Source organism: Nansenia antarctica, assembly GCF_963989245.1.
Source record: "Nansenia antarctica genome assembly, chromosome: 3".
NCBI lineage: Eukaryota > Metazoa > Chordata > Actinopteri > Argentiniformes > Microstomatidae > Nansenia > Nansenia antarctica.
Window position 1 is genome coordinate 77,847,441 of NC_137688.1, and position 25,701 is coordinate 77,873,141.

The 25,701-nt window shown below is 45.2% G+C and overlaps 2 protein-coding genes across 2 annotated transcripts in view; both read left to right on the forward strand.

Moving 5' to 3' along the window:
• Window positions 1-25,701, forward strand: part of skic2 (SKI2 subunit of superkiller complex) — a gene marked incomplete at its 3' end in the record, with an annotated part of 39,336 nt that overhangs the window by 2,262 nt on the left and 11,373 nt on the right. Inside the window, exons 7-18 of the mRNA XM_080526805.1 lie at window positions 53-103; window positions 218-381; window positions 792-932; window positions 2,408-2,553; window positions 3,111-3,257; window positions 3,975-4,059; window positions 4,292-4,398; window positions 9,213-9,359; window positions 9,488-9,584; window positions 11,085-11,297; window positions 13,194-13,304; window positions 25,670-25,701. The exon at window positions 25,670-25,701 is cut by the window's right edge and continues 80 nt beyond it. Coding sequence (XP_080382931.1) covers window positions 53-103; window positions 218-381; window positions 792-932; window positions 2,408-2,553; window positions 3,111-3,257; window positions 3,975-4,059; window positions 4,292-4,398; window positions 9,213-9,359; window positions 9,488-9,584; window positions 11,085-11,297; window positions 13,194-13,304; window positions 25,670-25,701 — 1,441 coding nt within the window. The remainder of the gene's footprint in view (window positions 1-52; window positions 104-217; window positions 382-791; window positions 933-2,407; window positions 2,554-3,110; window positions 3,258-3,974; window positions 4,060-4,291; window positions 4,399-9,212; window positions 9,360-9,487; window positions 9,585-11,084; window positions 11,298-13,193; window positions 13,305-25,669) is intronic.
• On the forward strand, window positions 14,108-24,272 carry LOC308153620 (uncharacterized protein). Its single transcript, XM_080526806.1, has 6 exons — window positions 14,108-15,539; window positions 22,129-22,275; window positions 22,393-22,623; window positions 22,950-23,093; window positions 23,207-23,456; window positions 23,597-24,272. Exons 1-6 carry the CDS (start codon window positions 15,366-15,368, stop codon window positions 24,259-24,261), a joined length of 1,611 nt encoding a protein of 536 aa, XP_080382932.1. The 5' UTR covers window positions 14,108-15,365; the 3' UTR covers window positions 24,262-24,272.

The following is a 25,701-nucleotide window of genomic DNA, read 5'->3' on the forward strand; positions in this document are numbered from 1 at the left end:
GTGTGTTATGGTGTATACAGTATGTGTTGGTAACATTCCCTCCTTCCTGCAGGTTTGCTCACAGCGCCCCCTGGACTTGTTGGGATGGATTTTAGTGACAAAGGTTTGTATGAACCTTGTATGTATGTTCTACACTCACTGAACACTTTACCCTTTGCTCTCAAAACAGCCTCAACTCTTTCTACCCCTAACCCTTATTTTTATAAACACTTTGAAGATGCCAAGTCCACTAAGGGAGAAGTCAACCTCATGTCCCTCCTGTCCACTTTTGATGACATCATTGACTCTCAGTTTGAGGGAGAGGATAAGGAGAAAGGCCAAGGAAGTGGAGATGCCCCAAAACTACCAAGAACAAACAGCCTGGAACATCTGGGGATTAAGGTACAGTGTATATATATATATATATATATAGTATATTCAAATGTTCAGCATACGGGACAGCACAGCTTAGGTGAAAAAGAGGAAACACACCAGAAAAGGTTAGGAAGTGGTTTTTCTGTGGGGGCTTCAGTGATCTTCATATTAGAAAAACAAATCCAATGCACTGTTCAATTGCATGAAAATGTAAATAACATTCTTTAGTCTGTGTAGAGTTCAGTGTTGTAAAGTCTCTGACCAAGTAAAGGCATCTTGATACAATAAGAGTGCCTTAGATTATGATTATGATTATGATTATTATTATTATAGATGTGTAACTATATTCAAGTGTTGTTTTCCCCTCAGCCTTCATATATAATCTGTGTTTTGTCGTGTTAAGAGATTGAAAGGTAGTTCTCGACTTCCTGTTGCAGGACTCTACCACGGCCACCTCAGCAGAGAAGAAAGATGGGACGACCAAAGAGGTCCAGGAAGAGAAGAAATGGGCCATCCCTGTAGACATCACCTCTCCCTGTGAGGACTTCTACAAGCGCATCCCCAACCCAGCCTTCAAGGTACCGTACTGGCATGAATATGATGGTTGTTTGATCAATTAAAAAGAAATCTCACTAATTCAGACTGTTCGTTTAAATGGAGTGTCTGACAGCACACCCGTTGAAAAGTGCACACCCGTCGATTTCGCGCAAGCCCCCCACTCCTCAACCAAAACCTCTGCTACCGTGTTACATTAATGTCATCAACCAAATAAAAAGCAGTTCCTGTTGACTGCTGAAGTCGGTAACGTCTGGTGGACATCCCCAGCGACATGGAGATTCTCTAAGTTGAACAGCACGGGTGTGGAGGAGTAGGGTCATCATCACTTGCCAAATGTTTTAAGGGTCGGAACTTTTTACATCTAGGTTCTGGATTCACAAATTACATTCGTGACAAACTCACTTCTTGTGGATGATAGCTGTTGTTGTGAAATGTGTGCTTCAAATCATGGCTATATTTTTGTTATTGCAAGTAGGGCTGGGTATCGCCACTGATTTCCCAAAACGATTCGATTCCGATTCACCAGCTCAGTGAGCTCACGATTCGATTCGATTCACGATTCGATTCGATTCCGATTCGATCTAGTTAAAATATACATTTTTTGCTTGAATATGAAAGAGATTCTCAGAATTAATGCTATAAATGGTTCAAGGAACCCTATAACATGTAGCATTGTTAAACATATCAATGAATTGACTCCAAAGCAGTTACATGAATGTACTTTTTATTTACATATGACTTTGCTTTTGTCCAGCTCATCTCTATCGTCACATTTTTAAAATCCAAAATGCACCCAGACATCTGACTTTAAGCCTGGTGGTGACTTGAGTGTCCCTGCCATCGCCATGTTTTTAGATTTTAGTGTTGAGACCTCACGTTGCGTGAGATATGATCAATTCTTGTAGCACGAGATCTCGTTGCGGGTTGAAGCTGCAAGCAAAAAAAAAAAAGAAAAGAAAAAAAAAAAAAAAAAAAGGTCGATCTCGGGATTTAGGAATCGATAATCGCTCATTTTAATGAAGATCGATTCTGAATCGGGAAATCGATTTTTTGAACCCAGCCCTAATTGCAAGGGTGATCAGTGTTTTACTTCTATTCACTTACTGACCACCTCTCTCGAATGAATGAATGAATGAATGGTCTTTATTGTCATTGCTACAGTACAGGTACCAAACAACGAAATTTAGGAGGGGTGGCTCCCCTGGTGTTAGGAAAGAAAAAAAACACAAGAAGGGAAGGAGCTGGTTTACATAAATAAAGGCTATGTACACTATCCACTCTCTCTCCCTCTCTCTCTCTCCCTCTCCCTCTCTCTCTCCCTCTCTCTCTCTCTCCCTCTCCCTCCCTCTCTCTCTCCCTCTCTCTCTCCCTCTCTTTCTCTCTCTCTCCCTCTCTCCCCCCCTCTCTCTCTCTCTCTCTCTCTCTCCCTCTCTTTCTCTCTATCCCTCTCTCTCTCTCTCTCTCTCTCTCTCTCTCTCTCTCTCTCTCTCTCTAGTGGCCTTTTGAGTTGGATGTATTCCAGAAGCAGGCGGTGTTGAGGCTGGAGGCCCATGAGTCTGTGTTTGTAGCCGCGCACACGTCAGCGGGCAAAACGGTGGTGGCAGAATACGCTATCGCACTCTCCCAGAAACACATGACCAGGTGTGATATGATATCCCTGATTCCCAGATCCTGACCTTCTGATTTAATATATATGTCATATCAGCTCTATTGGGCTGATATGCTAACAAAAGGTCTTTCAGATATTCTGGTGCTGTGCCAGAATATCTGAAAGACCTTTTGCTAGCATATCAGCCCCAATAGAGCTCTCAGGTCTTCTGACGCTGTGTCTCTGTGTACCACATGTACAAAAGAAGAGATTTGGTGAGGCTGCATTCTCATTTTATGCACCCAAATTGTGGAATGCACTGCCAGTTTACATTAGGGACTCAACCTCAGCACATAATGTTCAAGTCAAGACTAAAAACCCATCTTTTTAATATTGCCTTTAAATTACTAAATAATCAAATGATGGTTATATAATGATTGGAGCACTTTGAGCTGCAACATTTGCAGGAAAAGTGCTATACAAATAAAGGTTATTATTATTATATAATTATCATTGATATAGAATAAGTATCCTTTTTTTCCTCAGGATTATTTCCTATGGTTGTTTTGAATGTGGGTGTTATCCTAACCTTCGATCTGCAATCTGATAGGACTATATATACCTCCCCCATCAAAGCGCTGTCCAATCAGAAGTTCCGGGACTTTAAGACCACCTTCGGGGACGTGGGGCTGCTGACCGGGGACGTCCAGCTGAGCCCCGAGGCTTCCTGTCTCATCATGACCACGGAGATATTAAGGTGACGTCCCCATAAAACCTCCATCAACACTTGTATACATCACATAACATTACCCTACCCTTTTAAAGACATTTATATTTACATTACATTTACATTTTTGGCATTTAGCAGACGCCTTATTCCAAAGTGACTTACAATCGATACACAAGTGAATCATCAATCCACCAGTCGTAGCAGGAAGAGTAATCTAGCTCAGGCCCGCAGTCTCCGTGATAGAAGTTAAAAAATATATATTTATTTATTTAATTTTTATATATAGACACTGGAGAAACAGAGAAATAGTACAAGTAGCAGAAGCAGTAGAAGTCTTAGGGGACACAGTAAAGGGGAAAAGCGGGTGTCTCAGGAGACGCAGTGCTGGGGGGTAGTAGATGTCTCAGGAGGAGCAGTTAAGGTGTAGCCTGAAGAGATGGGTCTTCAGTCTCCGACGGAAGATGGGGAGTGACTCTGCAGTTCTGACAGCCGTGGGAAGCTCATTCCACCAGTCAACAATCAACACTTGTATACATCGCATAACATTACCCTACCCTTTTAAAGACATATTGTCTTTAAAAACATTCAGCCCAAGCATGTATAGATCAGCTGAGCAATGTATTTTTTATTTTTTTTTATCCAGTTATATTTTTGGGCTAACCCTAATGTAACATTACATTACATTACATTTGATCATATCCTGGTTGACTGACAGTCCCCCCTCTTTCTTTCTCTTTTTTGTAGGTCGATGCTCTATAACGGTTCGGAGGTCATTAGAGATCTAGAGTGGGTGATCTTCGACGAGGTTCACTACATCAATGACGCTGAGGTAAGGACAAAACCGGACTTAAAACATTCTCCTTGTCATTAATTATTCAAGTCTAATCTAATTCTGCTGAATCTCTTTCTCCATCTCTCTCCTTCCCCTCTCTCTCTCTCCCTCCCCCTCTCTTCCTCTCCCTCCCCCCCTCTCTCTCTTTCCCTCCCCCTCTCTTCCTCCCCCTCTCTCTCTCCCCCTTCCCCTCTCTCCCTCCCTCCCCTCTCTCCCTCTCCTCCCTCAGAGGGGGGTGGTGTGGGAGGAGGTCCTCATCATGCTGCCTGAGCACGTCAGTATCATCCTGCTGAGCGCCACGGTGCCCAACGCTGTAGAGTTCAGTGAGTGGATAGGGTAGGTCATCTATGTCATCAGCTTTCACTGTTTTCTTGAGCTCGCTCTGAAAGACCATTGTCATCACCATGCTGAAGTATTCCCTGTTATGAAAGAGACAATGGCAGGGTTCGACATTAACGGTTGCCCGATTGCCCGGGGCAAGTAAAACATTCGCCGGGTTTGTTCGCGCGACAGAGACGACGCTGCTGGATCCTGGATCTGCGTATCGGTGTGCAGGAAGAACAACGGACGGTGCAGGTGCCAGACCAGACTAGATGATCGTGGAGTGAAGATATTATTAAAGCGTACGCGCTGATCGATCATCTAGTCTGGTCTGACCATTAACAGACAAAAAGCTATTTTTTTTACGGAGAAGCAGATTTACGGACAAAGCATCAATCTTCGCAAATATATCGCTCTTAAGAGTGTCCGTCATGGACTGTAGAAGCGATGCATCTAGGGTACTACTAGCAACGTTAGCCATAGTATCCCCCGTTGTTGGGCCAGCCAGCTCAGGAGCTTGTGAGGCTTTAGCGGCCCATTTTCGCCATGTCTTGTTTTTGCCGTGTATTAGACACTTTGGTCGGCCAGGAATCAGATTAACTAAGATAGACAGTTGTCAAAGTTCTTTATAAGTTGTCCCAGACTATTAATGTTCAAAATTGCACAACGAAAAGTATATTAAAATCCCATTATCTCAGAGTAGTATGGGTATACGTTAGGGGTGTAACGGATCACCTAACTCACAGATCGGATCGTGTCACGGTTTTTGAGTCACGGATCGGATCATTTTTCGGATCAACACAAAACATAAAAATTAAAATAAAAAGCTTTTTCCTCGAATTCTGTAAAAACACCACTTTTACTGTGTAAAACCCAACAACATTCAAGATGTCAAACTGGTATATACAATATACTGTATGTGTGTGTGTCTGGGTTTCCGTTAACCGATAATTACCGGTCTTTGTCCGGTAAAATTTGTTGAAGTCCGACAAATTGAAAAGTCGTCGGACATATTGTCCGGTGAAAATAATTCCCTTTGAATGCAATTCGATAAAGTTCACATTCTGATTCCTTCTATTTTAAAAAAGACGAATATAAAGGCTATGTATTTCTTTTATTATGATATGATTTGACACCGGCATGATGATGACTCCTAATGTGTAGGCCGGCCTATGCGAAACAGCGCACAGGTGCCACATGGGATTGATGCCAGATGGGATTACAGCTTAACCAGTCTATTACCGCTTAAACACAGTAGCCCATTCGGCGGTAACCCATGCCTATCTGGCAACCCTGCCAACCCGTCCACCATAGTAATACGCAAACGTTGCAGCTCAAAGTGCACCATAGCGAGCGATTAAATTAATGGAAAGATGGCAAAACAAAGTAAGCTTAGCAATTATTTCATGAAGCCAAGCAACAATGAGTCTGAGCCTGAGGAGAAGTCTGACTCTGAAGATAGCCTGCTTGATTCCCGTCTCCAGTGTGCCTGCAGAGAGAGGATTCTCTCTGCAGAACCGAATTAAAACTGCGGACCGAAGTCGCCTTGGGGAGGGCAAGGTCACACGGCTAATGCGCATTGCAAGTTGCGGAGAGACACTTTGCAGCTTTGATTTCAAGTCCGCAGCTGCACGCTTCAATGCTGCCAAAAAGCGACGTAGGCCTAATAAGTAGCTGAATTATATGAGCAGCCATTGTTATTTTCGGAGTTTTTACTCAAGGCTATTTTATTTAAGGCTATCCCCTATCTATCTCAGAAAAGGCATAGGCGATAGGCCTAGGCTGTAACATCGAACGGAAATTAGCCTATACATACGCATTGCAAGTTAATTTAAAGCCTATTTATTTTCAAAGAGTTTTATTCTATTTTATTTTATCTGATAAAAGGCATATGAACGGAAATTAGGCTAGCCGTGTCACGCCAGAAGCCTACATGCTTGCACTGTTACTGTTCAATAAAATGTTATACATCTAGACATTGTGGTATTTCTTTATATACGTATCCCAGACTGCCTATCAATTGTTTCTCAATAAACAGTTATGTTCTCCCCATTGTCATACTCCCGAGCTAAACGAAATGCCTTCCCAACCAGCGAGACCTGGTTATAGAAATGACGTTGTTTTATTGATTTTTAAAAAAAGGGTAAAACTGGAAAGAGAAAATAGAAAACTCACATTAATCCCAAACAATTTAACAAACTTCAGTTAACGTAATGTGGAGTCCGTTCATTGATCGATGCTGTCTGTTCAGTTCCCAGTGAGGCGCCCGTTCAGCGCTGGACCCGTTCAGCGCTGGATTTGACGCATGGCATAGCGCGCATGCGTCAAATCATGTTATATTATTATATATTATATAGCTCGCATCTAATCGTATCGGATGAGAAATATACATTAAATGGCATATATAGGCCGCTACACAACAGTAATCACCGCGACAAACAGCTATATTAGATTTGAAGAAAAAAAAATATGATTTTGAAAAGAAAAAAAATATATATATATTTTAATATGATGACCGGAATATATCACGTTTGTCCGGTAAATCGAATTCTTCCCAGACACGATGTCCGACGGCAAATTTTTCTAACGGAAACCCTGGTGTGTGTGTATATATACAGTATATATATATATATATATATACATAACATATTCTACACTCAAACATTAGGCTACATATTAAACAGAAACACACATTCAACTTAAATGATGCAGTAGGAGAGAGGGGGGAGGCCCCTGGTTGCAGCAGTGAATCACTGGGCTCTTTAAAGCAGACAAATAAACATGTTTTATGCCACTTTTAACTAAATAATAAAGTGAAACCTTACTTTAAACATGGTATGAAAAAATTGGCTACATTATCAGAAGTTGTCAAGCTGCCTTTTTCGTGCCTCCCGTCAACACACCAGGTATGTCGCGGCAAATGTGTGGCCATGCTCGTACGACTTTCTCGTTGCACAACGCTTAAACACCGTCACTTTGTTATCGACCACACTTTGTCCGTCATTGTTATAATTGACAGAGAAGCCAAAGTGCTCCCATACATGGGATTTAAATGACGAGGGAGGCATTTCGAGTTCTTCTCTGTCGCCAACATTAGCAGGACTCGCCATGAACACTTGGGCTGCGTTCGTAAATTTGCTCTGAGAGCGACGGAGAGCACACTGGGTCCGACGTCATAAAGGGACCAAGTAATTTGATTGGACAAGAGGCGTTCCATGAATGCTGATCAGATTCCAGAGCGAATTTACGAACGCAGCCTTTTTGTTCCAGATTTTTTTTTGCATTATCAACCTATCATTGCGCTTTAGAGTAAAACAAAGCACGCAACTGTCGCGTCTATCTTTTCATGGCAACTCTACATTGTGATTTACAAGGGATATTAACTAGGGATGCACCGAAATGAAAATTCTTGGCCGAGGCCGAAGCCGAATTTAAGGAAACACTTGGCCGAATACCGAATGTGTATCGGCAGTTTTTAATTTTGTCATTGCATAAACTAAATACATTTTGCTTTTTATTCATGCTTCTCAAAGAAAGAAATTGAGATTGAAAAAAAATAACTTTTATTGAACATTCCAGCAGACATCAGTCTATACCAACAAAGCACAATAAATAAAATAAATCAGTCAAATTAAATGTTTTTGTTTTCCCTGAATAGCTGCTGAAAGAAAATCTTTGTAGGCCTACAACAAAAAAGTGCATTGGGATAAAAGTGCTTTGAGCCTACTTTTTACTAGGCTACTTCTTTTCGTAAAAGACCATATTTAACATTTTAACAAAATGTTTTACACTTTTTTCATTTTAACAAAACATTAGAAAACAAACAAACAACATTATGCCTATACTTGACTGACTGCTCAATTTAAATCTGTCTGTATAACGTATGTATATAACTTATGTATGTGTAGCTTGTCAGCTATGGCATGTCAGTTACACAATAGATGCCGACATGTTTTCTGTAGGCTAATTATAAGATGTAGCAGCATGCAGTCAATGCTCGTCTCATTCGCTGAGCAGCATGGGATGCTTACACTGTTTGATTGCGTCATCAAAACACGCCCACTATTCGGTGGTAAACATTCGGTGTTTTCACACATTCGGCCGAATACCGAATGTGCTTTATTTTGCGATATTCGGCCGAATACATTCGGTGGCCGAATGTTCGGTGCATCCCTAATATTAACTAATATTAAGTAATATTATTACTTGGTTACATTTTGCAATTGATCCGCGGTACACATGCGTGCCGAACCGTGGGGGGCGATCCGTTACACCCCTAGTATACGTATATTAAAATCACATTATCTCAGAGTAGTATGGGTATACGTCTGCTCTCCTCCGTGCTCCATAGCGCCCCCCGTCCCCCTGTCTCTGTCTTTGTCTCAATCTCTCCAGGGTTCCCGCGCTGGTCATAAAAAACCCTTAAATTCTAAAATCCAGCAACCCTATTCACAAGGCCTAAAAAGGTCTCACATTTCAGTTATTCGGTCTAAAAATGAGGTGCTAGGTCTTAAAAATTGGGTCCGGCAAGGAAATCTGTCTAATTACGCAGAAATGAATCAAGCTGAAACCAAAAGAAATCTAATTCGCTTCCTTTTTTGTCTGTATGGCAGTGAAATCCCCAATTTCATCACCTCGAGGATGACATAAAGCTATCATATGGTGTCGCAAATAGGTCTAAAATTCTATTCAAAGAGGTCTAAAAAAGATCTTAAATGTGACTTGTTGAAACTTGTAGGAACCTTGTCTCTCTCCTCTCCTTCTCTCTCCTCTCTCCTCTTCTGCTGTCTCCTCTCCTTCTCTCTCCCCTCCTGCTGTCTCCTCTCTAGGCGTATCAAGAAGAAGCACATCTATGTGATCAGCACAGCGAAGAGGCCTGTGCCTCTGGAACACTACCTGTACACAGGCAACAGCACCAAGACTCAGAAAGAGAGTTTCTTACTGTTGGACGCAAAAGGCAACTTCCTCACCAAAGGGTAACAGATACTCCAGACATATAACCAATGGCTACACTATGTACAGTAGTTGAGACATGTTTACATGGAGTTGTCATGAAGATTGACATGATGTCTGTCTGATGTTGGTGGTTGTGTTCGTTTTCTAGGTACTATGCTGCTGTGGATGCCAAGAAGGAGCGTACCAGCAAACATGCCCAATCATTTGGGGCGAAAAATGCATCTCAAAGCACTACGCCTAACCAGGTATCTCTCCTCTTTTTACCACCTCTCTCTCTCTCACTTCCTGCCTTTCTTTTCCTCCCTAACCCTCTCATTATCATGCCTTACCAGTAGAAGCCCCAGGCCATTATTACATGTATTTAGATAATCGATAACCGGCCCTATTAGTCGGCAAGTGCGTGCTAGCAAGTGCGTGCTAAGTCTGTCTATCCATCCGTAGGGCAGTCTTTTAATAACAGATGTTCCTGATATTGTTCCGGATATCCTTTTCAAAAAATGCCGGTTGTGAGAGGACGCTGGCGTTGCTTGTTCGCCGCTTCTCCGCCCGAAATCTAGGTGTAATTGCAGTATACAGAGTAGATTGTCCTACAAAGACACTTAGATTTAGATTTAGTAATCTAAAAATGTATTAGACCCCTATACTTACTTTTTTACTTTATTTGTTGTTTCTTTTTATTATTACTACTTGATCTTTTCAGTTTGTAAAGCGTCTTTGCGTGTCTAGAAAAGCGCTATATAAGTCTAATGTATTATTATTATTATTATTATTATTATTATTATTAACAGTAGAAGCCCTGGCCCTTATTACTAACCAAAGTACCCAGAGTGACATCTGGACACCTCCAATTAATAAGATCAATACCATGCAAAAAGTAATGAATGATGATTATCAAATCAAATCAAATTGTATTTGTATAGCGCATTTCTTACAAGATGCAACTCAATGCGCTTCACATACTGACAGAGCCGCAAGCAGGCAAACGTAAAAACCTGTACACTATGTAGCCAGGAAAATTCCCTTGCAGCCCTCTACACATAAAGCGACTACTAGCCAGTTTGCCTACCAGCACCCGGCGGTGGACGGCAACAGGAGCAAGCCATGAAAGAGAAAAGTAGTGTTATTAGCAGAGAGAGACTAAAAACAATTAGATTATGGTGAGCTAGGAGTATTACGGAAATATGTGATATAAGAGTATATAAGGTTGTTAGTAATTCGGGGTGATATCCCGATAAAAAAACGCCCGTTTAAAAGTGTAAAGGTGGCTAGCTGGTTAGCCACGGTAGCTAGCTAATAATGCTGGTAATCCCGACTCAGCCTCCCGGCGTCGGATTCGGAGGAACGAGGTCCCGATGTTGTATAGGATATTAATTTACAAAAAAAGCTTTCTCAATAGAGCTCGGTATAAACAGCAGTTTTTAAGATTCTAAGAGCTGTCGAACTAGAGCAGAAAACAAACACACGTCGTGACCCGGAACCGGAAGTCTCAATCAATATCCTTTATTTAACCAGAGAAGTTATGTTTAGTCTAGGGTTCGCCATCCACGGTTCAATACGCAGTAGTGAATGTCGTTTTATTTTATTTTATTTTTGTGCTGGATGTCAATAGTGTAGTAGTGGCTGCAAACATTATGTTCACAAGCAGGCCTTAAATAGACGATTTCTATTTTCTATGATCAGCTGCGGCTTTGGCAACAACATCCTGTCTGTCCTATGGTTCTTACTCTTTCTCCACCGTCCTCCAGGACCGGTCGGTGTGGCTCTCCCTCCTCCACTCCCTGTCCCAGCGCCAGGAGACGCCCGTGGTGGCCTTCACCTTCTCGCGGTCTCGCTGCGACGACAACGCCCGCTCCCTGACCTCCATGGACCTGACCAGCGCCACGGAGAAGAGCGAGATACACTCCTTCTTCCAGAGGAGCCTGAGCAGCCTCCGGGGGGCGGACCGCCAGCTGCCCCAGGTAGGGGGTTGGGGGGGGGGGGGTAGGACCACCAGCTACCCCAGGTAGGGAGGGGCGGGGGGGGGGACCGCCAGCTACCCCAGGTAGGGAGGGGCGGGGGGGGGGACCGCCAGCTTCCCCAGGTACAGCAGTAACCGGTGGTTAACACTAGAACAGCCATGAGGTGTTGACCCCTGTGAGTAAAAGAAAAGTGTTATATCTTTGCACTCGATCAAATTTCAGGACCCTCCTTTCATGACTTTTCCTAGATGTGTGCGTTCTACCACCCAGTATCCTTACATTTTCAAAATGAGGAATTATTTTCTAAATGAATTATCAGGATAAGCTAAAATAAAGCTGTTTTTCTGTGTAGGAAGAAGGCTAATTTACAAGCGGCCAACTAGTGGTCGTTGTGTGTAAATTAGGGATGTCCGATCCGATATTGATATCGCATATCACTGCGTTATTGGTCCTGAATGCTGGATCGCAGATCGCACCAGAAAAAAAATAGGCTGCGATCTGCGTGCCCGATCTGGCGTGTCACTCACGTGATGACAACAGTAGTGGTCAGTGGTCACGTGCATGAGAGTTGGCTAGGAGCTACCTGTGTGTAATGAGTCTGACAATGTCATGATGCCAGCTGGTCAAATCATAAACCATTTGCTTAAGTAATTTTTCGGTTATTTACATAGTCTGAAACTACAGATGGTAAGCTTTCAAATGATGCATCATACATTGAAATTGGAAAAGAATTCAAGACCACACGAGTATTTGAAGGTTGGTGCACCGAATGGGAATGCGACAGGAGAAAAGTGACTGATCAAACCACAACAACAAATGCTGCTAACAGCTAGTGGCTAACAGTGGTACATAGCTAGGAACATCTAACTGCGTTTTTATAACATCACAGCATGTTGAGAGAACATGGACATGCTAAAAACACATAACTACACATAATTAGATTAACACACTGTCCTTGCTTTTGAACACGTCCTAAAACGAGAGTATGTTTACAAGTCATTATCACTTACCGGTAGCCTGCAGCAAACGAGAACAGTGAATCCAATGCACAGATTATAAGTATTTAGTGATCGTTAAACTGTTTTTTATTATATCGACTGGGTACTTTAAAACTTCAAGTTGCCTGTTATGAAAAAAAACGAAAACCAGATATTGTTGACACCCCTTCGATTCTGCGACTGGTTTCTGGTCTCACCAGCGGGCGTCATTAGGCTACACTTTAAAAAGGGTGCTATAATTGATTTGCCATTTGTAAGAGAAGATAAATAGAATAAAACCCTGAAAGCACTAAAACTAGAAATCAAACAGTAACTCTTTTTTTTCTACAATGCTGAATGCTGCTGTTTAAATTGTTTTAACTTTAAACCAGTTGGTCACTGAGTACAGCAGAGTACTGTTTTTGTTGCTTGAATAAAGGCTGGCAGTCTTTAATAGCCAACTGTTGTTGTGGACTATACTGGGGAAGTATTTGTTATTATTCAGGGGTAAAAAAATAAATACAAATATCGGATCGGTATCGCAGATACCTGAAGCCCAGGTATCGGTATCGGTAGTGAAAAAATGGGATCAGGACATCCCTAGTGTAAATAGCAGGGTAGCATTTTAAAGAGGCGGCTCTTTTAGTAGGTTAAAAGGCACGGCTGTTCTAGTGTTAAAAGGTTCACACTGCCATCGCAACGGGGGGGGGGGGGGGGGCTAACTCAACGCCGCTGCTGCAGACACACGTTTTTGAAGACGTGTAAGGTGCTGCCGAAAGCCACCACAAGGTGGTGTGATGAGCTGTGAAGGATGTATGAAAAGATCCATCCAAGCCTGACAATGTAAGACCACAGCACACCTCACAGTGTCAGTACTGTGCCTTTTGTTTCATTGTTATCAACCCACCCTCTCTCATAGATCCTGATGATGAGAGATCTTCTGAAGAGGGGAATCGCCGTCCATCACAGTGGGATCCTGCCAATCTTGAAAGAGGTCATTGAGATGCTGTTCTCACGAGGGCTAGTAAAGGTAAGTCTAATTGGTCCGTTTGTGGTGGTGACCTATGAGGACTTGTGTCGACCTCAGCCTCGTAGTCCAGAAGATAAGCTTGAACATGGTTCACTTATGAGGAGGAGGAGGTCACAGTAGAGCTCTCCTGTGATGTTGAAGTCTTTCCCAGGGAGGAAGAGTCGCTCAGACTTGTTATGGTTGAGCTTGAGATGGTGGGCTGACATCCAAGCAGAGATGTTTGCAAGACATGCAGAGATACTTGTTGCCACCTGTGAGTCAGAAGAGGGGAAAAAGAGGAAGAGTTGCGTGTCGTCTGCAAATGTATTACTTGATATCGACTAATCAAACAGGCTTCATCTAGGAGAGACATTCTTTTCAGGTGATTGTTTGACATAATTCATGCGCTCAAGCTCTGAATCCCCTGAAATCCATGAAGTTGTTTCGATTGATGCAGAAAAGGCCTTCGATAGGGTAGAGTGGACTTACCTTTTTTTTTTGTTCTGGGAAAAATGGGGTTTAATAAAGATTTTATTTCATGGATTAAACTTTTATATTCAGCCCCTGTAGCCTCAGTTATTACTAATGATCTACATGACCTTTCTTTCCACTCAAACGTGGCACAAAACAAGGTTGCCCATTATCGCCATTGCCGTTCGCCATTGCCATTGAACCTTTACAGGGTTTCCGCGGATCCTTAAAAAGTCTTAAAAAGTCTTAAATTCATGTATATAAAATTAATGCCTTAAAATGTCTTAAATTCATTACAAATGTCTTAAACTGGTCTTAAATACTTTACCCAAACGTCTTAAAATTGTCGGGGCAGGACTATTTAATTTTACTTTTTCTCGCGGCATTTTTCTATTGAGCAAACGTTTAATTTCATTGAGTAGCGCGCAGACTCCTCCCCCTTGCGTTCCTTTGGTTATAGTCAGCTGCAGTGCTTGCTACCTAGCATTAGCCAGTCTGCGAGATGGGGAAGTGCAAGTTCAACGAGAGGTGGCTTGACGACAGAAGATTTTGCGATTGGCTTAAGTCCACCGGCTACCCAGAAGAAGCAAGATGCACTGTGTGTAGGAAAACATTCAAACTCGGCACCATGGGCATTAAGGCGGTTGAGAGCCACCTAAAAAGCGAGAGGCATAAAACGGCTGCTAAGGGCCAACAGCAGACGCCAGGAATCTCCCAGTTCTGCGTGTCTGCCCCGGGCTCAGCGCCCCAGACAACGGCTGCCGCTGCTAGCAGCACTGCTAGCGATCTCAGAGCAACGTTTGGTGGAACACCTACACTGAAATCGGAGATTGTGTGGGTTCTCAATACAGTGGTAAAGCACCAGTCCTACTCCTCCAACGAGGGGATTGGAGATATCTTTCGGATTATGTTTCCCGACTCCCAAATCGCCACTACATTTGCTTGTGGAAAGGACAAGGCGTCATACATAATACGTTTCGGATTAGCTCCTTACGTCAGAAACGAGCTGATCGCGAATGTGAACGAGTCAGTTTTTGTTCTAATGTTTGACGAGAGTTTGAATCATGCCACAAAAAACAAGCAACTCGACGTGCACGTGCGGTATTGGGTCGGCGATCAAGTGGAGTCGCGTTACCTGGGCTCGCAGTTCATGGGACACGCTAAAGCTCAAGATTTACTGCAACACTTCAAGGTAAGTGCATTTTGTCAATGACAAAGTATTAGCTTTACATTAATTTTGGCAGATACTGGCAATGTCATGTAGATTCAGTATAATAGTAGGCGTACCATAGGGAATGATGCGGTGTAGTCTAGTCATTTCCACGTTATAGAGAGCCACAGAGAGGGAGAGGGGACGCGGGAGCGGGCGGGGGGATGGTGGGGAGAGAGAGTATCTAAGGGCGTAGGGAGAGGGAGTAGATGGATGAGTTATAGTTTGTTAACTGAGGATGTGTGCAGACAGAATGTTAAAGTACATTGAACCATTGGCAATCATGCTATTATTATTGTTATTATAATCATCATTATCATCATCATTTATTATTATTGTTATTATTCTCATCATATTCATGTCATTCTCAGGAGTGTGTGGAGAGACTGAACCTGAGGAACATGGTGTCCATCTCCATGGATGGACCCAATGTTAACTGGAAGTTTCTGGAGCTTCTACAGCAAGAGCATGCTGAGCAGTATGGTGGTGCCCAGCTGGTTGTTGTGGGTAGCTGTGGGCTCCATACCCTACACAACGCATTCAAGTGTGGATTCTCCATGTGGCAACTGGAGAAGGTAAGATGATTATAACTATGAGAAGTAATCTTTCATTTGTCCCACAAGGCAAATTGGAATATTACAGCAAGTGGACACTTGACAGGATTTAAAGAGAGCATGAATTTACAGATGTTTCATACTATTAACTCCTAAGTTATTTTTCTAAGGGTTTATGCAATCAAAAGTGTCTGCACACATTATGTGTACAGTTCTATATCGTGGAGCTCCGCCCCATAGGGGAGCTCTGCTCCTATTGGTTTACCCGCTACCTAAAGTAGCCAATGACTGAATTTTTCAATGCCTGCGCCCGCCTGGGGTGCTATATAAAGGGGTGTACTTCGCTACCTCATTCTCCCAAAAAGTTCAGCACGGGTTTATATCTGAAGACTGAGAAGGACGACTACTAAGACTGGAGAACCCGCCAGACTTTTCCCTTCAAGATATGGATCGTCCGCCGCCTATGGAGAAGTTCCTCCGGGACGCCTGCCGCTGCGACTTCCGAGCAGCGGAGGAGACTTTTCCCTTCAGCGATGGATCGTCCGCCGCCGACCACGAAGAAGTTCCTCCGGGACACCTGCCGCTGCGATTTCCTAGCAGCGGAGGACAAGCACGACTTCTGCCACGTCTGCCTCGGCCCCGAACATGCCGAGGCGGCGTTGGTCGCCTCCCCCAGCTGCCTCCCCTTCCACCTCCTTTCCGTCGCGGAAAGGCGAAAGGGGATGGCCTGGATCAAGGAGAGCGTTTTTCCCCTGGCGGGCGCTATCTCGGGGATGCTATCCGACTCGAATAGCTCTGCCGATGATGCGTCCGGACAGGCCCCAGAGCGGCGTTCTGGGCAGGCACCTCCCCAAGTAGGGATGGTCCCGCCCGCTCAGCCGGCCCTGACACCACGCCGCCCTCACCCAGCTGAGTGGTCGGTGCCGGTGTCAGAATCAGAAAGCTCTGATGAGCTCGGTGCGCAGGCGGCGGCGAATAACATCGCCGTGTTTAACGCCGCCATTGCGAAGATCACCACAGACCGACCCAACGGTCTGTCTGCAGCGGAGGCGGAGTTTCTGAGCAAACTCAGTGCCGCGACGACACGAGGCGTTATTACATCAAAAACCCCTCCATGTCTATCAAGACCTGGCCCAGCTCATGAGCGTGCGGCCGGTTCTTTGATTATCAGGCATAATAAACCTGCGTCAATAAAGAGCATTGTTACACATAACAAACACTCTTTACAGACGGTAAGTCAGACGGTAAATCCCTAAGGAGGATTTCCCATGGTATCTACCGGAGCGGAGACCCACCTGCCTTGTCAGAGTGTGGTCGAATCGCTACCGGTTAGAAACGAAGCGGAGACTAGCCCAGCTTACCGGCGTGTGGCCAGCTCTCTGCCTAGCGGACTTACCCCTATCACGACACGAGGCGGTATTTACATCAAAAACCCCTCCATGTCTATTCAAGACCTGGCCCAGCTCATGAGCGTGCGGCCGGTGCTTTAATTATCAGGCATAATAAACCTGCGTCAATAAAGAGCATTGTTTCACATAACAAACACTCTTTACAGACGGTAAGTCAGACGGTAAATCCCTAAGGAGGATTTTCCATGGTATCTACCGGAGCGGAGACCCACCTGCCTTGTCAGAGTGTGGTCGAATCGCTACCAGTTAGAAACGAAGCGGAGACTAGCCCAGCTTACCGGCGTGTGGCCAGCTCTCTGCCTAGCAGACTTACCCCTATCACGACACGAGGCGGTATTTACATCAAAAACCCCTCCATGTCTATTCAAGACCTGGCCCAGCTCATGAGCGTGCGGCCGGTTCTTTGATTATCAGGCATAATAAACCTGCGTCAATAAAGAACATTGTTACACATAACAAACACTCTTTACAGACGGTAAGTCAGACGGTAAATCCCTAAGGAGGATTTTCCATGGTATCTACCGGAGCGGAGACCCACCTGGCTTGTCAGAGTGTGGTCGAATCGCTACCAGTTAGAAACGAAGCGGAGACTAGCCCAGCTTACCGGCGTGTGGCCAGCTCTCTGCCTAGCGGACTTACCCCTATCACGACACGAGGCGTTATTTACATCAAAAACCCCTCCATGTCTATCAAGACCTGGCCCAGCTCATGAGCGTGCGGCCGGTTCTTTGATTATCAGGCATAATAAACCTGCGTCAATAAAGAACATTGTTACACATAACAAACACTCTTTACAGACGGTAAGTCAGACGGTAAATCCCTAAGGAGGATTTTCCATGGTATCTACCGGAGCGGAGACCCACCTGCCTTGTCAGAGTGTGGTCGAATCGCTACCAGTTAGAAACGAAGCGGAGACTAGCCCAGCTTACCGGCGTGTGGCCAGCTCTCTGCCTAGCGGACTTACCCCTATCACGACACGAGGCGTTATTTACATCAAAAACCCCTCCATGTCTATCAAGACCTGGCCCAGCTCATGAGCGTGCGGCCGGTTCTTTGATTATCAGGCATAATAAACCTGCGTCAATAAAGAGCATTGTTACACATAACAAACACTCTTTACAGACGGCAGCCCATCCCTTTTCGAAATGACCCCACCTTGGGCTGTGCCATCTCCTCGGTGGGCAGCGGCGGCTGGGGTCATACAGAAATTCAAGCTTTTTCTGTCGACTGCACCACAACAGACGGCCCAGCCGCTGTCGTTGCTTTATGCAGAATGACTAGAAGGGACAGGTATTCTGTCGGGCTGGCTTGACAGGACATTGAGGAGGGGATATGCACTACAGTTCATTCAGCCTCCTCCGCCCTTCAGGGGCGTGAGAGAGACTGTTTTTTGTCCTGCCCGATAAAGACACGTGCGCTCCGGGAGGAGATTACGAATCTCCTAACAAAGGGCGCAGTGACATTGGTTCCGAGGGACCAGTGGGACATGAGATGGTACTCCCCGTATTTCCTTGTCCCAAAGAATTCGGGAGACATGAGACCCATACTAGATTTCAGGGTCCTCAACGAGAGAGTGGCGAAACGCCCCTTTCGTAGATACCTGAGGGTCGCGTATTTCGTGTGCCAATCACAGAGTGGCACAGGAAATTCCTACGTTTTGTTTTCCAAGGGAAGGTTTACGAGTACACGCGCCTGCCCTTCGGGTACGCGCTTGCTCCTCGTTTTTTCTCCAAATGCGTGCAGACAGCACTCGAACCACTGAGGCGTAAAGAGATACGCATAATATGCGGATCTCGACGACCTACTGGTCTTGGCCCAATGCCCAAATCGAGCCATTCGGGACGCAACCTCACTGGTGCAGCGCCTCACTCAGCTGGGGTTAGCTGTAAACTGGACAGAGAGTGCTCCGTGGCCGGCTCAACAGTTTTCCTATCTAGGCATTCAGTTGGATACTGCCGAGATGAGGGCCAGTTTATCGGCACCACGGAGAGCGACACTGACGTCAGCTCCCTGGGTGTGTCGAGTGACAAATACAATCACCGCTCTGTCAAGGATGTCCTTACTAGGACTGAGGTCTGCAGCCCATGTAGTGGTCCCCTTAGGCCTGTTACACATGCGCAGACTGCAGAGGCGGTTCGCACGACTGCGACGGGTTCCAGTGAGAACGCCGTCGCAAGTTGATTGTAATACAGAGATCGGTCAAAACCGACCTGAGCTACTGGAGAGACCCGCGCGTCATCGCGCGCGGAGTCGCCTGAGTTCGCTGAAAGCTCTCCACATTCCAGGTCTGCTCAACGAAGGAGCAGATCTGTTATCACGGGGAGGCCCGAGGGACGACGACTGGAGGTTAGCACCCTCCATTGTGTCGCTGATTTGGGCATGGTTCGGGCAAGCAGAAGTGGTTCTGTTTGCGTCACGGACGAATGCGCAGTGTCGCCTTTGGTTCTTCCTGCGCGAACAGGACAACCCGCCATTGGGAGTCGATACATTCGCACACCACCCATGGCCGAGGGTCCTGTTATACGCGTTCCCACCCCTGACATCTATCCTCCCACTGTTGGCACGAGTGAGGTCAGAGAGGCTAGAGTTAATTCTTGTAGCCCCGGACCGTCCCGGAGCCCCGTGGTTTCCGGAACTGATGGAGATGTTGGTAGAGGGCCCATGGCCCATACCTCATCGACAAGATGCACTCTCTCAAGCCAGAGGCTTGGTGAGGGGGCCGCCTATGATGGGGGGCCCCCTCATGGCCTGGTTACTGAGAGGGATTTGTTAGAACGCAGGGGTCTGACAGACGCGGTCATTCAGACCATTCAGAGTGCGCGCGCGCAATCCACTGCAAAGGGATATATGGCGCGCTGGCGAGTGTTTACACAGTGTGAGGGACAGGACGTTGACCCAGTCTGCTGTCGGGTCGAAACGTTCTTGTGCTTCTTACAGTCGCTGTTTGACAAGGGATTGGCGGCGAGAACTATTAAAGTTTACGCGGCTGCCATCTCAGCTTGTCATGAGGGTTTTGCGACAACGACACTGTTCAGTCATTCGCTGGTTAAGCGTTTTTTGACTGGAGTGTGTAGGCTTAGACGCCCTCATAGGACTCTAATGCCAAAATGGGACCTGTCGATTGTGCTAGAGGCGCTGTGCGTGCCCCATTCGAACCCATTGACACTGTGTCGTTGCGTTTATTGTCTCTCAAGACGAGTCAGCTCCTCGCCTTGACTACGGCTAAGCGAGTGAGTGATTTATGTGCTCTCTCGACACGGGCAGATTGTTTGATCATATCTGATGACAAAACAAAAGCTGTGTTACGCCCTAACCCGGTTTTTATCCCTAAGGTTAATCGTGGGTTTAGGGTTCAGAGCTGTGCTCTGAGCGCCTTTTTTCCTCCTCCTCACGACGGAGAGAGGGAGAGGCGTTTACATTGTCTATGTCCGGTGCGCGCGTTGGCACAATATGTGAAGCGCACGGCAGGACTGAGATCTTCTCCCCAGCTTCTGATCTGCTACGGCGGACAGAAAGCCGGGGCACCACTCTCGAAGCAGAGGCTGTCCCATTGGATTTGCGAGGCTATTAGCCTCGCATACGAATCGAAGGGGCAGCCCGTGCCGACTGGCATTCGGGCTCATTCCACCAGGGGCATGGCCACATCAGTGGCCATTCTCAGGGGAGTGGGAGTGGAGGAGATATGTGAGGCGGCGTCTTGGTCGTCGCCATCACTTTTTGTACGGTATTACTTGAAAGATATTCTTCCTCATCCTTTTCTCATTCTGTCCTCAGTTTTGCTGATGACTGATGTAGTGGGAAGGCACTTGGATTACCCTGGTCATGGGGATTCTATTCAAGTGTTGTCAGGATGAATACGGATGTGCCTGGGGAGGGGACCCTCCTCCAGGACATGTTCCGTTAGATCAACAACCCTACGTGCTCACGTAAGGGTTAGATCAGTGATATTTCTTCCGCATCCTTTTCTCATTCTGTCCTCAGTTTTGCGGATGACTGATGTAGTGGGGAAAGCACTTGGATCACCCTGGTTGGGGATTCTATTCAAGTGCTGTCAGGATGATTACGGATGTGCCTGGGGAGGGGACCCTCCTCCAGGACATGTTCCGTTAGATCTACAACCCTACGTGCTCACGTAAGGGTTAGGTCAGTGATATTCTTCCTCAATCCTTTCTCATTCTGTCCTCAGTTTTGCTGATGACTGATGTTGTGGGAAGGGCACTTGGATTACCCTGGTCATGGGGATTCTATTCAAGTGCTGTCAGGATGAATACGGATGTGCCTGGGGAGGGGACCCTCCTCCAGGACATGTCTGTTAGATCAACAACCCAACGTAAGGGTTAGGTAAGTGATATTTCTTCCTCATCCTTTTCTCACTCTGTCCTCAGTTTGCTGAGGACTGATGTAGTGGGGGTGGCACTTGGATTACCCTGGTTGGGGATGCTATTCAAGTGCTGTCAGGATGATTACGGATGTGCCTGGGGAGGGGACCCTCCTCCAGGACATGTTCCGTTAGATCTACAACCCTGCGTGCTCACGTAAGGGCTAGATCAGTGGAGCAGACTCGTGTGGGTTGGGCCAACTTTTTAAGGTTGTCTTGAACCAACATCAGTGGTCAGCTCCGGGTGCCGCTGAGATTGTTTTACGGATTAATAGTCTCAGTGGGGGTACATTTGGCCTCGTTCGCTCCGCCTAAACCAATAGGAGCAGAGCTCCCCTATGGGGCGGAGCTCCACGATATAGAACGATAGTTATGGAGATAGACTCCAGTTCTATGAGTGGAGCGGAGCCCCATAGGGCTGCTGGCCCACTTCGACTCGTTCAAACCCGGCTGTTTTTGTATGTTTGGGAGAATGAGGTAGCGAAGTACACCCCTTTATATAGCACCCCAGGCGGGCGCAGGCATTGAAAAATTCAGTCATTGGCTACTTTAGGTAGCGGGTAAACCAATAGGAGCAGAGCTCCCCTATGGGGCTCCGCTCCACTCATAGAACTGGAGTCTATCTCCATAACTATCGTTCAGTCATTCTGTCAGTTTAGTTCTGGTATGTGTCTGTGTGTGTGTGGTCTACTGGGGAGCGCTGCTGGTTGAGCAGTCTGATAGGGCAGTGAGGAAGGACCTGCAGTATTGCTCCCTTACACACTTTGTGTCATTCCCCATGAGAGATGATGGCTAATTCAGCATTCTCCTCTCTCCCACCAAGGTGTTGAGAGCAATGCACTTTGTTTTCCACAATACACCAGCGAGGAGGGATGACTTCATTGCCCTCACCAAATCCTCAGTCTTCCCATTACCATTCTGTGGCCATCGGTGGATTGAGAACCTGCCAGTTGTGGAGAGGGCTATAGAGGTAATTAAAATCTTGATTTATATAGCACCTTTCTAAACAAAGTTACAAGGTGCTGCACAATGTATGATAAAATAGACATGCATGATAAAATAATACATACACATGGTGGAATTAAAGGTATGGCCATCACTGGTGAAGTATGTGGATGCAGTGAAGACAAAAAAGTTGCCAAACCCTGGGACAGCGTCATTTGACACCATCGAAGCAGCCCAGCGAGATCCGCTCATCTTGCCCAAGCTACAGTTCTTCATGGCCATCTCAAGGACCTTCACTCCCTTTCTCACAAAGTACCAGACTGACACACCAGTCATGCCATTCCTTGGCAAAGATTTGGCTGACTTGTCCAAGGTAATCAAATTAATAATGAACAATCAACAACAAAAGCAAAACAAGTTGAGTGTGTGTGGGCATGCTGAATGTGTGTGTGAGCAGGGAGAAATGGCAGATGCTACTGGGTGGCTTGATTAATTAAACTCGTCCTTAGTCAATACATAAAATTACTGAAAGATTATGTTTTGGCTAAGTAAAGGTTACTTATCATACTGTTATTGATATATTGCATATGTGATATGATATTATTTTAAATAACTATATAGAAATGCATTTCATGGTTAATGTGGTTATCAAAGGTACTTGCTTTACAATCATCATGCATTTTCTTGTTACCCTTTCAGAGTGTGCTGAGGCGTTTCGTCAAGAGGGAGCATCTCAATGACATCACTCCACTGCAGCTGGTCAGGCTGGATGTCGCTGATCAGAAGAGCTGGGTCAACCCGAAGGAAGCCGACATAGGCCTGGGTGCTGAGGCAGCCCTCAAGGTAATTTAGATGTATTACTTAACTTTATATCAAATGATGGTCCATATACAGGCAGGAGAGAATACTGTGTTAGGCCATTCAGTTGTATTTAAAACACATTACCCATCTGTCAGGACCTCCAGAGAAAGGGGACCGTAGGGGAGCTCACTGCCCTAGAGTTTAGGAAGGACTGCATGACGGGTATGTCAAATATCCTAAAGAAAGTCCAGGACAGGAGCCCCCTGAAGTACCCCATCGTGAGACAGATGGCATGTCTGGACCCCACAGTCATGTACGCCAACCCAGACGGATGCCAGGGAAGAATGAAAAGTCTAGTGCAGAAGTTACTGCAAGACAAGCAGTTGTCTGGAGGTGTCTCTGCTGGTATGAATAGTTAATAGAAAAGCTGGAAATGTTGTCCCTGATTATTAGCCAATGGACAATTGGACATAAGCCTGTCTGCTAATCAGGATTAATCATGTAAATAATATTTCACATATTTCCTTTCATCTGTTTTGTTATAGGTGATGTGATTATCCAACAGTTTGGGAACTTCCTGTCTGTTGAGGCTAAAAACGAGCACTTCCTGTCCTTCCGGCCCATGGAAACCAGGCTTGACGTGTTCCTGCATGGCTACCTCAGCCAACCCTACCCTGAGCTCTGGGGTTTCTGTCAGAAGCTTCTTCTCCTATCCCATGGGCAGGCGACAGTCGAGAGAGGCTTCTCCATTAACAAGGAGGTGGAGACCGTTAACATTCAGGAGGACACTGTCATTGCCCAGAGACTGGTCTGTGACTATGTTGCAGTTTGTGGGGGGGTTGCCAATGTCCCTCTCACCAAGGAGCTGCTAACTTCGGTGGGATCAGCAAGGTCAAAGTACAGAGAACACCTAGACCTGGAGAAGAGGAAGAGGCAAAGCGCTGCACAAGGGCAGAAAAGAAAAGCAGCAGAAGAGCACATCATCGAGCTGAAAAGGAAGAAGCAAACTCTTCTAGTGGTATCTGATTCTCTGGAGAAGGATGCAGACAAGTTTGCTGAGCAAGCTGAGGGGAAGTCCGGCACCTTGATGGCTCAGCTCATCACAAAGTCTAACGTCCTCAGGAAGAGATACAAAGAAAAAATGTGTGATTTGAAAAAAATAGAGGCAGAACTGGAGAGTAAGGCCACAGAATTGAGGCTCATGCCGTGAGTGTGTTAAGTAGATGGGTTTTTTTTGTTAGATGTTTCCGACCAACTAATTGCACTTTTAATTTAATTAAGTTATTGAACCAGAGCTTTTATGTTCAATAAACAAAACAAGTAAACTTGAATGAGTCTCATTGATTGACATGCTATGCTTGTATTGTAGTACAGTGGAATCCCCTAACCATCGCATATATATATTTTTTCGGTCTTAAATTCCATTTAAAGTGGCATTAAAAAGGTCTTAAAAAGTCTTAAATTGAACTTGCTGAAACCTGCAGAAACCCTGCTTTAGCTATCTGGCTTCGCAGTGAGGAAAGGTTTGAGGGAGAGTGGCCTTGTATGCGGATGCCCTTCTTTTGTATATATCCAATCCATCCTCTTCCATTCCTATTATTATGTCTATACTGAAGCAGTTTGTTAGATTTTTACTTTTCTCTATAAACCCAATGGCCCCTAAGATGGCCCATTCACGATTTCCTTTGTCACCATCCTTTGGCATTGTCATCACGAAATCGTTCTCTCATATTTTCAAGGAAAATGTCCTCTTTTCTATGGATAAACAAACCACAGCGCATTAAGAAAGTGCATCTCCAACAGCTCAGGGTCGATGGGTGGGATGGCCCTTCCAAATGTTCTCAATTATTATTTGGCAGCATGCAATATTCAGCAGCTTCTCTATTGGTCTAATGTAGAGAACATTCTTCTTCTTCTTTCATTCTCTTCTTCCCAGCAGTCTCTTTATTCCTCAGTATGTTCAAGTTTACTGCTTGCCTCTGTCGTCAGTTCTATGCCCACTGGTACACACAACAAAGATTTGGACGCAATTCAGGAGGTCCTATGGTCTCAACAGACAATCCTCTCATTCCCCAATGTGTCTTAATCGCCTGTTTAAACCATTGGGTAGTGATCTCACTTTCCAAACCGGGTTTGACGAGGGAATCAGAACTCTTGACGATCTGTACAGCACTGGGACTTTCTCGTCATTTTCAGACTTGTCTGAAAGATTCAATCTACCTGGATCTCATCTATTTCGCTACTTCCAGATTAGACATTTCTTACAAAAGCAATTTCCAGAATTTCACATTTTCCCCCCCATTCTAGGATGTCTAAAATCACTGGTTATTAAGTATTATACATAAGTATTATGGCACTTCGACTTGAGTGTTGTGCTATGAATAAATCATAAACCATAGATCCTATATGTTCTATGCTACATGATGGCTACTGCCTGATGTCTGCATGTTGTAGCATTTCTCTATTGTTTTTTGGTCTGTTATGTGTATATATAGTAAATATTTGATGTGTTTTTGTGTTTTCTTGTCTCAGTGAACACTTGTGTATGTGGCTTTTGTAGTCCACTAACCCCCCCCCCCCCCCCCGCCTCAATACCTCTATCATTCTCTGTTTCTCAGGTCCTTTTTGCCACTGAGACGTTTGCTATGGG

Excerpts from the sequence above, each read along its gene's own strand:
- LOC308153620 (XM_080526806.1), top strand. The coding sequence starts at position 15,366 with ATGGTGTCCATCTCCATGGATGGACCCAATGTTAACTGGAAGTTTCTG. Across the intron at positions 22,624-22,949 it reads ATTTGGCTGACTTGTCCAAG|AGTGTGCTGAGGCGTTTCGT; the intron begins GTAATCAAATTA and ends TTACCCTTTCAG. Across the intron at positions 23,094-23,206 it reads GTGCTGAGGCAGCCCTCAAG|GACCTCCAGAGAAAGGGGAC; the intron begins GTAATTTAGATG and ends CCCATCTGTCAG.